General features: G+C 39.1%; 1 protein-coding gene across 6 annotated transcripts; it reads right to left on the bottom strand.

The window, feature by feature from the left end:
* Window positions 1-4,392: 4,392 nt before the first annotated feature.
* On the bottom strand, window positions 4,393-17,776 carry LOC139478706 (uncharacterized). 6 transcript variants are annotated; one of them, XM_071261296.1, is made up of 19 exons: window positions 17,687-17,776; window positions 15,976-16,214; window positions 15,371-15,769; window positions 14,759-15,218; window positions 14,145-14,320; window positions 13,855-13,974; window positions 13,123-13,245; window positions 12,774-12,848; window positions 12,429-12,547; window positions 9,631-9,735; window positions 9,264-9,353; window positions 8,810-8,926; window positions 7,934-8,156; window positions 7,697-7,843; window positions 7,420-7,511; window positions 7,089-7,162; window positions 6,904-6,974; window positions 6,188-6,335; window positions 4,393-5,997 (listed from the first exon to the last, which is right to left on the bottom strand). In XM_071261296.1, exons 2-19 carry the CDS (start codon window positions 16,163-16,165, stop codon window positions 5,907-5,909), a joined length of 2,820 nt encoding a protein of 939 aa, XP_071117397.1. In that variant the 5' UTR covers window positions 16,166-16,214; window positions 17,687-17,776; the 3' UTR covers window positions 4,393-5,906. The 6 variants fall into 6 exon arrangements, with proteins under 6 accessions (XP_071117397.1, XP_071117412.1, XP_071117422.1 ...); XM_071261311.1 differs by having other exon boundaries at window positions 15,976-16,263; window positions 17,687-17,770; XM_071261321.1 differs by having other exon boundaries at window positions 15,976-16,230; window positions 17,687-17,770.
* Window positions 17,777-18,358: the final 582 nt, after the last annotated feature.

Genomic DNA, 18,358 nt, shown 5'->3' with positions numbered 1-18,358 from the left:
GAATCATTATCAAAGTGTCACGCGTTTTGTAAGGGTAAGAATCCTAGAACTGTAAAATAATGTGCCTGGGACTTTACAGATATAATCCCTGAATATTGTAATGACTGCCTCCGTGGTCTCGTGGTAGAGTGTCCACCCTGAGAGCAGAAGTTCTGGGGTTCGACCCACAGCCGCATCATACCAAAAGGTGTTCAAAGATGGTACTTGTTGGTACCCTGCCTGGCGTTCAGCATTAAGGGGCTAAAACAAGAACTGGTTGGAGTCAGTATACTGTGTCTGAGTGGGGTATTCATGTTAAACTGCAGCATGGTATCTCAGTGGGCTAGCACTATAAAATCGGCATTAGTCCAGTCTAGTACAAACAGCCACACACATGCATGCACATCGCTACATACGTGCAATAATGTTGAACGCGATGCTAAACCCCATTTCACCTTGTAACATTGTAAAGTCTCCGCCATGAAATTTACGTCACTTGGAAAACACTGGGATGCAATTTATGAAAAAATGCTTCGATATGTAATCCTTGTTTACACTAACAACTTCAGTTTCAGTTTGGCAAGCTTTTGAAACAAGGCTTGATTACTCCAGATTACATAAGAGTATGCAACATTGCAGTGATGTGATATTTGTGATTGTAGATGATGTTTGGGAGTTTTTGATGAATTGTCTCCAGCTGCATTGATTATTGGTCTTGTTGAAATAGATTAGCTGAGATAATAAATATGTAACTTTCTAATGCTAACATGTTATATTGTCTATTTTCACTAATAAAGTATGGTAAAATCAGACATAGTTTATTGAATTATTAACTCAACTGAACCAGTGATCAAGTGGACTTGAGGCCCATTTGCAGCATCTGTTGTCTCTCATCCTGACATAAAATTTCAGATATTTTAAATCTCTGAATCCATGCAGAAATGCCACCATTGAGAATTGGTTACAGAATTCTGGATTGACTTTGAACATTGGCATTATCACAATACTGGTATTCAAATTCAGCCTAATCAAAGTCAAGTGAGGTTAAGTTGTGGCTCATCTGTCCGTCTCATTATAATGTTTACATTTTCAACATCTCTCATACTCAAAGGCCGTTGAAGCTGAAATTTTGCGTAAATGAACCCAACTATGGTGTCTGTAAAAGGTACTCGCAGACTCAACACATTACCAAGGCAGCCACGTTGAAAAGGTCAAAATGTGCTCATTACTCGCATCATAACCTATCATTATGAAACATTTTTGCTTTTTGAGTATTGTGTTTTTTACCCAGCTTCGACCATTGACCTGCGTATCCTGCATACCCTTGTAGCCACTTTGTCAGCAGTATGGTTTCACGATACATGTCAATGAACTACACTGGGATAGTAATATTCAAATGTGCCCTGTAGATTCCTTTCTAGCTCACCAGACTGAAAGTCTGTTGTCAACATTGTCTTCTCAGAAACCACTGGACAATTGAAACTGATACTTCCTATCTTTTCCCCCTCCAATCATGACAGTTGAAGTGTGAGTGAGTTATACTTAGAGTCATGTCAGCAATATTTCAGCCATATTTGCTGTGAGGCTCAGACTTCAAACTTTGTGTAAAGTAACTTTAATTGTTGTGTTCAAACAATGTTCTACAAACTACAATCATTCTTGCAGATTTAGAAACATTGTGGATAGTTAGTTCCTTGTTTCACATTTGTTAATACTTTTTGTTTTCAGTACTTATGCTGGGGCGGTCGGGTAGCCTAGTGGTTAAAGCGTTTGCTCGTCACGCGGAAGACCCGGGTTTGATTCCCGACATGGGTACAATGTGTGAAGCCCATTTCTGGTGTCCCCCGCCGTGATATTGCTGGAATATTGCTAAAAGCGGCGTAAAACCAAACTCGCTCACTCACTCACTCACTCACTCACTCACTCACTCAGTACTTATGCAGAAAATATTTGAATAGCAAGACTGAAAGAAATTTTTATAAGTGGTTGTCTCTGTTGACTAAATATCCAGGTGGGCTACAGTGTTGTGCCACTTGTTTAAGTGGACATACTGGCTATTGTTTATCTTCCATGTACTAGTATGTCAACCCCAGTCAGCCAATCATTTGACATGAAATAGGTACTATATTCTTCAATCAATCTAGTAATTCTGCATTTTCAGCAATTCCCTGAATAAATGTATATGTGAAACATCAATGCAAGGAGAATAATCAGTCTCAATTATCAACCGAAACTGATTCTTCTGTGCATAAAAGGAAGAATAGGGGTAAAGAATTTATGAATGGATCACTGAAAATTGGTGATGACACCAGGTGTTGGCAAAAAGAATAAGTATGTCCTGCCCTACCCAACAACCTCTTTGTTGCTGTGGGCGGTTGGGTAGCCTAGTGGTTAAAGCGTTCGCTCGTCACCCGAAGACACGGGTTCGAATCCTGACATGGGTACAATGTGTGAAGCCCATTTCTGGTGTCCCCACTGTGATATTGCTGGAATATTGCTAAAAGCAGCATAAAACATACTCACTACTCGCTCTTTGTTGCTGTACGGTGCACAACTCAGTGTCAACTCACTGATTTCACATTTGTTGTGAAATATGTGGTTTTATCTTTGTAAGTCGTTATATTTATCATAAATGAAATTGTGAATTATTTTAATACAACTCTCCTGAGAAACCGGGGGCACAGGTGGCGTTGCATGCCTTGGGCACGCGAGAAACCTATGACTGTGGGTTCGAATCCCGGTTCGCCCCGATCATGTTTCTAGGTTTGTCAGCGCCATACTCGTGCTTGTGGGTTTCACTGAAGTTGTAAACGTCTGAGACCTGCATCACTTCGGGCTTTCCTCCCACAATAATGCTGACACGCCACGATATAACTTGAATACTGTTTAAACCAATGTAAAATCCAACTCACTTACTCACTCCTGAGAAACCACAAGGTCTAGGAATCTGACACATGGATATTTTGTGTAGCAGTACATTAGTTTAAAATTTGTTCATGCCAGTGAAAGTAAGATAATACTTTTTTTTTATTGAAAACAAATAGTTACATAATCAAACTAAAGTATTGGAAATCTTCATGAACCATCATGTCAGAAACCAGACATTTGTAACTTTTGAAGATAGGAAGGGCCATAATGAGAAATTCTTCATGGCATGGATCGAATTGAAAAAAAGAAAAATTCTCAGAATACAAAAGGCCCGGAGTGTAGCACAGAATTGAAAACAATACAATTTCTCGGAACATAAAAAGCCTGGAGAGCTAATGTCTTAGAATATGTAGAACTACAATGGTGACAATTAGATGTTTTCAATAAATTGAAATATAATCACATTTTCAGAATATCGCAATGATTGAGTTGAAACTCATCATCTGAACTTTGTGGTGTAGAAATGAAATATCTTGAATCTAAGAAGCTGATACTTACAAACTTCACATGTTTTTTATTATAATATTTTTCTAAGTTTATAAATGTTGTATTAAGTATTCTTGTAAGACCTTTATAGATTCAGTTGTGTGTGTACTACTGAACCTTGTGAATTTCTTTTTATTACAATGTCTTTGCTAATTCGTATGATAAAAATATGTCCAAAGGTTCAATAACAAAATTGGGTTTACAAGTGAAACCTCATATCACATTTTACAGTAAGTTAACAGGAGGGGATGCATCCAAGTTCAGCATTAGAATGTTTTTACCAGTCCCACCACTGTCACCCTGCATTGCAGCACTTCGACCACTAGCATTGGCCTGGGCCCCATAACAGAGTACTGATTCAATAACAGTCACTTTCCTCCATGGTAATTTGTTTAACTTGCATAATTTAGATCATACATGTCATGAGTAAAACTCTGATGGTACTGCACTTAATTGAACAAAGTCAGTGAATTTGCATAGATCCATAGAGTGCATGCAGTATGGTAACCAACTGTAACATTAACATTAGCATAGTAACATCACTGACATGTTTAAGGTCTGTATGGTATTTGTCTACTTGTGGGCGGTCGGGTATATTTGCTGTGAGGCTCAGACTTCAAACTTTGTGTAAAGTAACTTTAATTGTTGTGTTCAAACAATGTTCTACAAACTACAATCATTCTTGCAGATTTAGAAACATTGTGGATAGTTAGTTCCTTGTTTCACATTTGTTAATACTTTTTGTTTTCAGTACTTATGCTGGGGCGGTCGGGTAGCCTAGTGGTTAAAGCGTTCGCTCGTCACGCGGAAGACCCGGGTTTGATTCCCGACATGGGTACAATGTGTGAAGCCCATTTCTGGTGTCCCCCGCCGTGATATTGCTGGAATATTGCTAAAAGCGGCGTAAATCATACTCACTCACTCACTATTTGTCTACTTGTAAACATACTTGTGCTTTCATAAATAATAATTATTAAGCCAGTTTTCAGTCAAGCACTTCATTTATTTAACCAGTTCTCAAAATGAATATGATCTGAATAAAATATTTCCTTCTTTTCTGCTAGCATATTCACAAGACGATGCAGATCATTAAACATGACAGGAACTCAACCTAACACTACCAGTATGTACAGTATATACAATAACAAGTTCGATCAAAACAATGATTTCAGAATAGTATAGTAATGCAATAAAAATGGAATCATTGCGTTTATGAAAGAAATAAAAGAAAAGAAAAAAGCACACTGAGTCATTGGTTGAACAGGGATAGCCATGAAAAACCCTGAAATTCATTTCATTGATCAAGTTTACTTAACCGTGAAAAGAACCAAGAAGCAATCTCATTAAATTAGATCTTAGTTCTTGCAACAGTCACACCTGCGGTCCAGCAGGTGTATGGTCGGAATTTTAATAAGATTGACCAAGAAGAAAAGTGCTTTATATTCAAGACCTGTAACACATTCGACATTTCATTGCCATTAATCGACATGTGCGACCACTGAACACACAGTTGTTTACCACTTTTTCATAAAGTAGGTGGGGCGGTTGGGTAGCTAGTGGTTAAAGCGTTCGCTCGTCACGCCGAAGACCCGGGTTCGATTCCCGACATGGATACAATGTGTGAAGCCCATTTCTGGTGTCGCCCCGCCGTGATATTGCTGGAATATTGCTAAAAGCGGCGTAAAACCATACTCACTCGCTCACTCATAAAGTAGGTCTATCACTTGTCAACCATGAGCAGAAGGTATGTTACTTTGAAGGTCATCAATGCAAAACATTACTTTTAGTGAGTAAAATATGCTTCAGTCACAAGTATGCTTTGCGGATTTTTACACGAGACTGCTCGTCGGTTTTTAGATTCGGCCTCAAAGGCGGGTTAGGACCATGACTTATGCATAAATGTTGCTAATAAAGTCCTGTGCATAACGATGCAGGTAAGCAGACAGGGAATTCTCTCGACTGTAATATTGGGATACCCCGACATTCTATAGTAATAAAACTAGTCCGCTTTGGCGAGCATGGCTAATTCTTTTACATTCAATGGAAAATGAATGCAATTACACGTGACCAATTCAGATAATCAGAATGCAGGAATTACAATGAACACAACGAAAAGTTAATTATAAACAATATCGACAATATGCATTGCTATTTACAAGTCACTGGAGGTAATATTGAAATGAGCCCGTGAACAAATGGAAAGCTATGGGGTTTTCTGAAACATGGCAATTGCATCCACCCAATTTTACACCAAACCTAATTGTAGGTGCTCCTTGCCTTGAATTACAACATTTGGTAACTGTGTTAACCCAAAGTGCATGTTTATATACAAACACTTGTATTGTACAAATCAAGTCCACAGCGCATATCAATTGCCTGAAACGTTTTATAAAACCCTTGTTATTTAGTCAATATACATGAATATATAAATGAATCAGGTACTTGTTCAATCACCAGTGGATCAAACGCAGGTCATGGTCGCTGATGCTTGTGAAACATGAAAGATCCCGTTTTTATTGTCGTTCCATTGGTATTCTATGAACGTCCATTCTGACATTGTCCTCCAATCGTCGCTGATGCCACTCCTTGAAAAGAACCCTGTACCTGAAGAACAAGGAAATGAAAGAACCTATAAGTACATCATTGATTATCACAGTCGGCAGTAATAACGATAATAGTAACACGCCCGTCTTAAAATGTCCTAAAACCGTTACTTCATACACAATTACGATAGTCTCAGATCGGTGTTCAGAATCTAGACCAAACAGTATATTTGAATGAAGTAGAACCTAACTGCAGGCCGTTGATGCTTAGAAGGCAGGAACCGTTTGAACGTTTCCCATAGGCGTGTTCCAGCCTCTTCTCATTTTCTTCACTGTATGATACCCAGTTACCCGTTTCATCTTTCCACTGCCACATCCACTGAGTCTGTGTAAGGTAATCTGCACAAACAACACTCATGTATTGCTTCATGCTGATTGTTAAATGGTTTTGGTAATTGAACAGCATGCTTTCAGGTCCTGCTGGAATTTAACTATCACAGGCATGTGCGCTATTCCCTCTTTAATACCTTGCAAAGATCGTAGATAATATCAGAGATAATTTACAATAAACTTCTTCCACATAGTTTATGGTTACACCTTTGAAACTCTACATATTATATAAACCTGTACTGGCATTGGACACTTAAGGAATCGAACATGTTATGTATTCCAATACCGGAAGTATACAGTTGAGTACGCTAGCGCTGTTGGACTTTCTGACTGGAAGTCCAATTGTTCATACTGGTGGTTTGTACTGTCAAACTGGATTATCTTACAGAAGCCAGCTTCAGAAGTCACTGTATGCTCATATCATCAACCACTGGATTTGTTGTTACATGATCCTATCGCTGTGACGTCGTGAGATAGATACAGTACTGGTGACTATCACCACACCCCCTCTCACGACTCTCTCACACAAACTGACCATTTCATACTTGTATGATGTAATAAGTGTTAATTATTTTACCTTGGTCTCTTGGCGACGCAATTCCTGGAGTGTCATCTTTTGAGTACGCCATCACAATATCGACCGGATCTCTACAACAGTAATCCCAGAAGCGAGATTAATGTGTTTGATTATATACGGAAACAATTAGTACATGACAAGGATAATGTCCTAAGTCATAAACTTCAATGAAGGGAAGATTTTACCTTAAGATCAGGTCCATTTTCCCATCATATCCATATCTGTATGAATAGATCTGGTGAGTTAGTCTCCAGCGTACCTGGCAATGTTTAAAGAATATTACCTCATGTTGAAACCGGCTACACATATATTGTTGTATCTCGCTAAAGATCGATCACTGATCTGCTTACAGAAAGGTATATCCATTAGAAATAAAAGGGCCCTGAGGTCATCCGTTTCTGATAGTCCCATACGACTGTTTCTGTATGAAACAACTTTCAGTAGTGTGGGTACTTCTTTGGTAACCCCCCTTCTGCCTCATCCCGTACTGATGATGATGTTTCTGAGTACATGTACCTTCACCATCCCATTGTCCTTCACCCTGACGACGACACCAACACCTCCTGGGCCACCATCTTGATCACCGTACTCATCTTGCCAATCCGCACCTGGAGTTAGTTTTATGAAATAATTGATATTTCCAGAGGGTTTTCATTTCTACATCATTCCACAATAAACACTAAGCGTAACTGGCCCTTAAAACAGACCAAAAACATCTCAAATATTATTTATCTTTATCACTTTAAATCAACTTGAGCTGATAAAATGTTCTTTCCTGCATTTCTATTTTTACCTCTCTGAACCTCACAGCCAATGCCAATCAACAAATCAGAATAAACCATCCTCGGCTGACATTCAATGCTCTTTACATCAAAAGCTCCATCGGCTCCATATCTGTACTTATTGCAGCTGCCATTGTCCCAGTGCACCCAAATCCAACCTGAAGCATACCGTAACCACACTTGAATAAAGACAGCGACAGTAGACACCAGAAAGTGAGACAAACGGTGGTCTATGTTTACACCCTTACATATTTTCCTTGGGTCGTGTGTGTGGTTGATAACCGTCCCAACACCGTCAGTGTCCTGGTTGTCCCACTTCCAGTCAGGTCCCCTCACAACCCTAGTCCCAAGAGCAGGCAGGATCGGGTTCTCACTTTCAATGACATTATCGAAATCCGCAGGGCCACATTCTTCACTTCCAACTCCGGGCTTTCCTTCAAGCTTGGCTCTTACCGTGTTAAGTACTTCTTCCTGTGAAACATGAGTAATCAGAATGTTAAATACAATGATCAAGAAGATGAATATCATGGCCGTCATTCTATATCACAAAAAAATTCGAAACGCCCCATTAGCACATCCCCCTTCCACAGTTTAATAAGACATACAACATCACAGACTGTTTTCGGAAATATATGCTCTGTTAATTGAAGACGTTGACTTACCAAACAATCGAAAACATACATTTTTAAGGTGAGGTGACATGGGGCTTAACGTCGCGTCCAAGTTTATTGCACTTATAGAGCAACGTGTGTGTGTGTGTGTGTGTGTGTGTGTGTGTGTGTGTGTGTGTGTGTGTGCGTGTGCGTGTGTGTGCTCTCTTGTACTACACCGGAGATACCATGTCCAGAGTTTAACATGAATCCCCGGCGCAGATTCAGTATATTGACTCCGAGCCGACCAGTCCTTGCTTTAGCCCCCTCAATACCCAGCGCCAGGGGCACTTATTCGTAGGTGCAGCTTATGGCCACATTTCATCTTTGACTACATTAATTTATGTCCTTCTACAATTGGATAAATTCGCTTTTTTCAAAGCCACGCCATCAGTTGCTTAACTGCCTCATACAATGTTAACATTTTTGAAGAGGATACATCTATCAATCCGTCCAGTGTCATACGGAACAAACCTTGTCTTTGGGATCCAAATCCCCATCAAAGGCGTTCATAATTGCCTCAGCCTCATCCCCCGAGTCACTGCTGCCAATGCTATTCTGCATGCACACAAATATCTTCCCGATGGTCACCTGGTTACGAAAAGAAAGGATGACAAAACTAAATCCTATTGTAAACCAACATTGTATATAATCTTTTTTCTAGTGATAGATAACTGGAATAATGTTAAAAGCGGCGTTAAACCCAACTCACTCACTCACTCACTCTAGTGATAGATTATCTAACACAAAAAGCTTACAAATGGCGGATGCACCTGGGAGGCTATCTCACGGTAGAACATTTTATCACGTCGGACGAATATGTAATTATCAAATGGAAATAGATTCAGATGTTAAAGGCTATTATACTAATATTTATTTCTGATTTCCCATTTAATGCAATATTAATATATTTCTGTGGAATAAAAACCTGAATCCTCTGGTATTTGCACAGTTGCTTGATGTCACTGCCAGAAAGAAGTTGTGCGTATGCAAAACTCGCGAGTGATTTGATGAAAGACTGTAATGCAGAAAATTATATATTAGTAGGTTTGATTTTAATTTCGCACATACGCATGCAAAACATGTGTACTGATATTTTATTTTTGAGCAATGAGCCTTTGACCTGTTTACAGCAGCGTGAAATTGTACACTAAAATCTTTTGATGACGTCTGTATGAAGAATAGTGCGTGATCAGCTGGTAATGTTTGATGTTTTGACGTCAAAAAGTAAGAATTTACTGTCAGTTTCAAGACGGTTTAATTCAAACCAGAGTTTGGGTTGTTTAAATACTTACCATCTTGGCATTGCCCGCTGGAATCCATACTACCGGTCTTGGATAAGTGGACATGTTTTCTGATGCAGAAAATTGTTGCATCATTTGAATGACATGAAGTTTCACCTGAAAGATGAGATTCCCGCCATCAGAATTCAGCAATGAGAAACCGATAAAATATAACTAAATGGAATGATGACCATGGCTTGTGAAAGAAAGTGAGTGTTCATCTTATAGTTATGATAATAATAGGTGCTTATCCACCTCATGCTATCACTACTATTATTTCTGATGATTATACTTATTGTGGTAAGTAAAGTACAAAGTAAATCTAATTTCAGGCAGGACCGATAACTTCTTTATATTATAAAGTCGTAAAGATAACCCTCTAGATGATATCTTGTATACAGAAATCCAAGTATCAGAAATCAGATCACATATATGCAAACGTAAAAGAATCAAATCTCCAGAACCTGATGGCATCACAAATGAGCACCTACTATTTGGAGGAGAGGCGCTTGTAGTAACACTCAAACACCTATTCAATCACATACTTGCATCCCAGAACTATCCATGTGCCTTTAGACAAGGTACGATAATACCGATTTATAAAAAACTACAGGGGCATAACCCTTACATCGTGTCTATCTAAACTCATTTTAGGTAGAATAGAAAAAATCACTCAGTAACCCCCAATCCTTCACGGATGTTTTACAGTCTGGTGTCAGAATAGAACATGGAGTTATCATGTCTGTATTCACCGTTTCAGAATGTCTTAATTTCTAAGTAGAAAGAAAATCGCAAGTGTTTGCTGCATTTGTAGATAATGAAAACTTAAGGCTTTCGATCGTATTTGGCACGACGGACTATTGGTCAAATTCCATGACCTTGGTGTCAAGGGCAAATTATTGAACCCACTTCTCCATAGCTATACGGGCAGCTGGGATTTTATATCACACAGCAGAGAAAGATCTGGTGAGTGTCTTATTTAACAAGGTGTTTGGCAAGGTCGAGTTATTGCGGCATTATTCGTTCTCGTTTTCAAAATGATCTTTTATGTGATTTAAGGAAAGCAAACAATAGCCTCTCTGTTCATGGAATCCATACACCCTGTGTTTTATTGGCCGTTGAAACTACACGCGGCTTAGTCTTCACGTGATTCAGTTCATTTATATGCCAACAAATGGAAAAATACCTATGGTGCCCGTAACAGTAAATCACTTGTGTTCTGTTAAATACGCCAGCTTCATAATAAAGTAGGCTACAAGTTCGGCGATGCTACAGTTGACAGCTCTGACTCGGAACATCGCGGAATAATCATATACAGTAACTTATCCTGTAAAGAAAGAGTAAAGGCAAGAAAATGTGTTAATTAATTATGATAACTTGGCCTTAACGATTTCCGATTTCAGCCCAGCTGCGTGTGTCAATATATGGAAAAGAATTATTCTTTCTTCAATAGACGTGAATTATTACCAGCCTTATACAGTAAAGAACTTGAAATGGTTGAATTTACACAACACTACTTTACTCGCCATATACAAGGACTTTGTTAAAGACATCCAACACATTCGTCTATTTCTAACTTAGGAATGTGGTCAATGAATGACTACATAGATAAATGTAAATTACAATTATTGAGAATGCTCTGTGATAACGATTGAAACTCAATAACACAAGATCTATTTTGTGCTCACATTGCTACCAGCTATTGTCAATATTAGCCGTCAAGTATATACTATAAGTAACATTTAGACAACTATATCAAAGAATATACTGATAGTGGTTTATTCCTAACTATATCAACTTGGCTAGCTATTGTAATCAGACGTTTGGAGAGAGAGAGACATACCAGCATATAGAACAGATCTTTCACAGAACCATTAATGTTCACATTTAAGACAGCCCCTACCTCTTTGTATAAAAATCGGATCAAGAGCAAAAGTGTCGAAAGAATGTAACCATTATTAGATATTGCTAAGACTAGTATTTTGCTTTGTGCTTTTTTATGTCTGACAGAATTCATTTTTCATGTCTGATAGGTAAACGTGATGTTGATGTATATCCGAAAATAGATATGCTTGACGACGATGATATGCTTTCATTGTTTCTAGGTTGAGATGTTCATGACTTAACTGACGAAACTGATTATGATATATCATACAGTCTTTCTGCCACCTTATATGGAATTTGAAGAAATACCTAATGTATATCTACTAGACACATATACCCTACTGCTCACAAATTGTACACGGTGTATTGATCAGCAGTTTCTCAGTATGAGCAATGATTTCATTGTACATACTCAGGTAATCTGGGGGCGAGGGTGGCCCAGTCGTCCTAGGCACCGCGATTCGCTGTGCAGAGTTGCGTCCCTTGGGCACGCCAGAAACCTCTGATTGTGGGTTCGAATTCCGGTTCGCCCCGATTATGTTTCTAGGTTGTCAGTACCATACCCGTGCTCGTGGGTTTCACCGAAGTGGTAAACGCCTGAGACCTGCATCACTTCGGGCTTTCCTCCCACATTAAGCTGACAAGCCGCGATATAACTGGAATACTGTTAAAAGCGGCGTTAAACCAAACTCACTCACTCACTCATTCAGGTAATCTAAATAATGTATTGTAAATTATGTATTTGCCTATGTAAGATCTTCGGATTCATTCATTCATTCGTTCGTTCGTTCGTTCGTTCGTTCGTTCGTTCGTTCATCCATTCATTCATTCATATGGTGGTAACAAGTGTATGAAGTAAATCTAATCTCAGACAGGACTGATCTTCAGTAGCTCTAGATTACAGCTAGTATTCAGTATTGGCATACGTTGTCATCGATAGTTTCTGCATCGTCTCCAACATCTCTATCATCAGACGCCTTCCCATCAGTAATGATAATGAGGCGTGGTTGGACGCGATGAACTCCGGATATACTGAGGGAGCCCCCTGAAGGAAAAGTCCACATGTCACGGATACGCTAGCAGAAGATTTGTAATGCCTTTGAAATAGTTAGTAAGTGAGTGAGTTGGGTTTAACACCCCACTGAATGTATATCCGTTTTATGTTGGAGAAGAGTCAAAAATGAGGCATTTGGTTAAACCCATTGACATGGATAAGGTGTTCACGGAGAGAGTCTGGGATTGGAAACCACAGCTTTAAACAAAGATCTTACCTCGGCCACTGAGCGCCTGCAGACATTCTTTGATTGCTTCATAAAGCGGCGATCTACCACCAAATGCAATATTTTCTGAAAATAAGTAACTGTTATATTCCTTTTTTCTTACAATGTGCACAATGATCACGATACACCTGAAACATTCTTCATGAAACTTATGTATTTTAATAGGCAACCCCAGGCGTTCATGAAATTTCAAATAATACAAAAGCACTGGTATGAAGCCTCCGGTTTCTCATCTTTTGTCAGTTCGGAGATCGCAGATAAATGACCACAATTCATTGGTCTACCTCAAATCCTAAGCAATGTATGAGCGATGTGTATATGTGTGCGTTCCTCTACCTACCGATAGCAGTTATGATGCTCCCGTAGTCATTGCTGAGATGGTGCTCTACCCGCGGAGTTCCTCCAAAAGACACCACAGCAACGTTCTCCTCTATCTCGTACTGGGATGTGATGTCGTCCAACCCTGCAATAGCGAGGCATGACTAACTTTAAAACCTCATTTCAAAATGTTACTTTAAGTTAACCGCTTTGAGTGTAATATGGTTTTCTGTGTGTGGAAATGTAGACACTGGTTTGACCTTTGTACGGAGATGCCACCCTCTGTATGAACCAGAGAATGACTACAACATACAGACTGAGAATAGAGACACGTGACAGAAGAAGGAAGTGAGCACAGGTCAGTTCTGCCTTTGTATAATACATCTAACAGGGAATGTGTAAGTACATATGTTATAGTATATGTACCGTGGAGAACAGACATGGGCAAACTGTTCGTCAAACCTTGATTGTATCAATGATCATAAGTTCAATTCTCGTCTTGCTGAGTGATAGGCCAAACAGGGAGGACAACTACTAAAACTGACTGTACTTTGAACACATAATGCCATTTAGAAAGTGTTATCGGAGCAGTGCCAATTTACACATGGTGCCTCTCACTCACTCTGGCACTGTGGGTTTGAATCCCGAACGGGACTCAACCCAAAAAAAGTACGAGAATCTATACTTTACTCAGAAAGTGTTATCCCAAATATAACATTTGTTACATACGAAAGTGACTTGTGAGAATTATTACCATCAATGAAACTACAAGCGATCCTCTTCATTTCCTGAAATCCATCTGTTCCCATACTTGAGGATGCATCAAGACACAAGATGGTATCTAGACCTTTTGCCTTGGGTGGCGCTTGGTTCACTGATTGTATAAGAGAACGAAATACATATTTTCACAACAAATGCAATTGGATCTGATTTAACTACAACTCTACGAACAAGTGCTGAGTATGTAAATTTACAACAAGTATTGTAAGCTGCCATGTACTACAGGTATGTGGGAGACAGGTCGAGGGAAGAACCACTACATACGTTTAATCCTATTCTGTCTGCTGCTTTCTGCCCTCCTCCCATCATAGGTAAGGCATTGCTGGGGTGTTGTGGCATTTCCTGCTGTTGTTGTGGCAGATGGTAGATCTTCAACAACTTTAATATTTTTTATGTCTAAAACACCCGGAGTTTCACCGTATACACCGGTCGCTGACAACCTTGAGACAAAATCAGTATCAACTGAAAGTATGTATATACACGACGAGTGGGAGTTGTTAATCGTACAATAAAACACTGCAGGGAGAACAAACAATGAGGGGCGCAGTGTCATATTTCTCTCACCTTTGGGTGCGATCGTTCGACAATTGCGTTCATCTGCGCTGTCGAGCTACATCTGTGAGGAACAATTCAATAGACACTTCCCTCTAGAAAATAACGTCGTAATATTTACGTCAACAAATTGCGAGCGCATGTTCGTATCTCCAGAAATGATGTCATGGTAGAACAATGTTTTATCGTGAAATAAACCACGCTTCGCTCTTCATTGTTCTTTGCTATTAATCTATCTATTAGCTATCTTATATTTTGAAATAAAATTACAATCGGTTTGTTTACACACGATCGCTACTAAGTACTAAGGTTTAGCATATACGTACTCAAGATCAGGAAGCTGTGAGACCCCTGGTTTGTCCGCTACGTGATTAGGGTCGACTATATGATGCAGTGCCCTCTTAACATCCGAATTCACCTCTGAGTGGTCTACATCTGAGCTGTTGCCCGTTATTCCAAACGTTCGGTTTACTTGTCGATACTGATCAACTGAAGGTGGAGTTTGTGCTGTTGTAACGGTTGCTATAATGGTCTCCTGTGTGTTCTGTTTTCCTTCTGCCGCTCCCTCGTATTTCTCAGATGTCCTGTCAGAGGATGCTGCCGGACCAGGAACATGATTTTGATTTCCTGAGTCTCTTTCTTCATGTTGACTGACAACGGGCGCAGAAGTACGTGACGGTGTCCTTGCGACAGGGGTTCTCTGCTGCACAGTCCACTCCTCAAACATAGATCTCATTGACTCGATCTGTTTCTCTATCTGAGAAAAACGCCTTTCTGTTCCACTTTCTGAAAAGAAATAAGGAAATTAGGAAACAGTGATTTTCCATATGAATTTGTTTAAGCCCTTACACATATACACAATATAGCCAAAGATCTGGGACATTGGATGTCCACATATATCCCATATTGAAGTGATACTAATTTGTTAATTACTCTACCTCCTGATATCTGCATGCGATACTTTCTTGATCCAGTGTCATCACTACAGAAATGAAGGTTCAGTTTAACATCATCAGTTTCAGGGAGGATTTCGGAAAGTTGGTTTTTCAAAACGCTTGCCAGTTCTGGTCCGAGGTTTCTCATTTCTTCAATACCTTGCCCATTCTGATGAAGGAAGGTGAATGTCAGCGGGTTGATCTTGATGCAAGTCAGCTTGGTGGTATATGTGTTGTAAAATGTGCAACATAGTTGGCGAAGGGTGCTGAAATTGTTTTCACAGAGACATTGAACGATCTTCTCGAGTAGGTTCTGATCACGCTGAACGGTTTCATAAGACGAGCGGTTACAAGAACTATCGTTAACATTGTCCCAGGTCAGACGGATTAGTTCTTGGTGGTCTGAAATAATACTTACATACTAATTGAATCAGCGAGAGAATGCATGTTGTTTATATTGCAATATTCCAGTCACACTGTCTGGGTGAAATGCATGCACATGCTTAATAAAATAGAGTTAAGAAAGAACTTCATGTGGACAATAGGCAATGTATTGATGTTTAAAGACCCGGAATATACACGATTTGTTTCAGATTTGAAATACATACCCTCAGGCTTTCCTTTTGCACCAATTTGATGCAGAACATGGCGACTGAGTGTGATATCGACTATCTCCGTGGACTGTTTTAGTGTTCTAGTTCTGGTATCTTCAACCTCACGAAATACTAAAGTCTTGGTGCCATCCCACGTGTTTGTCGTCTTTCTGGAATCCTCTCTCTCTTTCAGTAACCTTTCCATGGTGAGGTCAGCTGCCGCCTCTAGTGTCTAGCGTGATGTTTGTCCCAAGCTTGTAATGCATATCCCTCAATTAATAAAATCCAACAGCAGACAAATGACTTGAAAAGTATAAACATGTATACAAATAAAAACAACAACACACAAACAATTTCATAAATTCATTTATATACCTACATATAACCATATGCCACAATATGATACTACCGTGAAGATCCGGGGTAAAATAGGTCTTCAGCAACCCATGCTTGCCGTAAAAGGCAACTATCTTTGTGGTAAGAGCCGACTAACGGGATCGGGTGGTCAGGCTCACTGACTTTGTTTGAACCATGTCATCGATCCCAATTGCGTGGATCTATGCCCATGATATCAATCACTGGATTGTCTGATTATTTGCAGACCGCCGTCATATAGCTGGAACATTTATTGCTGAGTGTGGCGTAAAACAACCAACCCACCAACTACCACTATTACTAGTTCTAAAAGTAATACCAATACCAATACTACTACTACTGCTACTACTACTACTACTACTACGACTACTACTACTACTACTACTACTACTACTACTAATTATTTAGAAATCATTACTATATTTGTTATATATTAACTAGTATTCTGTTTATTAGTATATTAGTTATTCATTGAGAATGTTATGTAATCCAATATAGATTGAATGTAAACAAAGATATGTATTATGTGTCTGAATGAAAAGAAATAATGATAACAATTGATATAGTCTGATATTGATATTGGTCTGCGAAAAGCAACATCATATCGTATCGGCTGACAAATATCATTTTAATGCATGTTACCTGATAATTTATGTATATGTGTGGGATGTAATCTTTGACGGGACTAACGGGCATTCGTTGATAGCTCGTGAAATGAGATTTTGCATTGTATTTGAATCGAAACAAGTCTCGACGATGCTACATCTGGAGACACGTCATCACCGCGTTCGTGACACAGTCACTGGTATTCATGGTTAAACTGATATAAGACAACGGGATGATAAAAGATACACTCCCTTGGCACGTATCGGCCTGTAATTAATTAGGTATAGCAAAACTGTTACACTTATACTTGATGCTAGTTTAAGATGTATTACAGGAAATATCGTAAGGAAACTTGTTAGCATTTGAATCGAAACCAGTCTGGACGATACTATAAAATATACATGTCATTACTGCGTTTGTGACCTGGATATTCATGGTTAAACTCCGGTGCTATAATTTCAAGGGAATAGTACAGGATATACCCGCTTGACACTAGACGGCCAGAAATTAATAAGCTATGGCAAAACAGTAACATATATACTTGATGCTAGTTCGAGAGGTATTACAGAGAATATTGTTGTGAAATATATGTTGGCGTATGGGTTAACTGTGGGTAGCAATGACTTATGAAAACCTGACCGAGATCGTTGATGAATTGAGGACAATTTGACACATCTACGTGATATTATACTGAATATAACTTACAAGAAAAGACGATAACAGAGCTCTAGATACAACTACTTACTTGATTAAGCATATATTCCGTATTATCACACTAACACTAACAGCAATGTTTTCAGTTCATCAAACAAACAGTGCATCCGCTTTCGTTTTCACAGAAATGAAATGACCTAATTTTGTATGAGCTGGATCTAAATATAGGAAGGACGTACGCGGACTAATCGGTATACTTCCCGTAAGCACATTATGTAGTATGCACAATGTGGTAATCGGCCCATCGCCCTCGAGTCCTGTCGCCAGGCGTTTCAGTCACGATGACACAGTGATCAGTCGATAATCTATGAGGATGTCGCCGAGTGGGTACGAAGAATCATGCTTATGTTTTGAAGTTCAAGCAAAGATTAAAGTTCTGTTAATCTTGAGTAGAAATACAATGATTGTTTTTGTGTTTATGACATCTAGTCACATTTGCCTACCATGTGTATTTATTATATCTGGGATCTATGTTTATGTAAGATATATAAACTACTCGTGGTCGTTGTTTATCGTACAATAAAACACTACAGGGAGAATACACCATGAGAGAGCGCATCGTTCTTCATTGTTCTTTGCGATTCATGGCGAATTAGCTATCTTGTATAAGGAAATATAATGCATCTATGAAACTCCGATTTGTGCGTAATAAATTTTGGGATTTTCTTGATCAATATAATTTTGCCATGGGATGCCGGATGTC

The sequence above is a fragment of the Haliotis cracherodii genome, unplaced genomic scaffold (genome assembly GCF_022045235.1).
Source record: "Haliotis cracherodii isolate W230 unplaced genomic scaffold, xgHalCrac1.p SCAF_1, whole genome shotgun sequence".
NCBI lineage: Eukaryota > Metazoa > Mollusca > Gastropoda > Lepetellida > Haliotidae > Haliotis > Haliotis cracherodii.
Note: the sequence above shows the minus strand (reverse complement) of the source record. Positions and strands in the feature narration are given on the sequence as shown.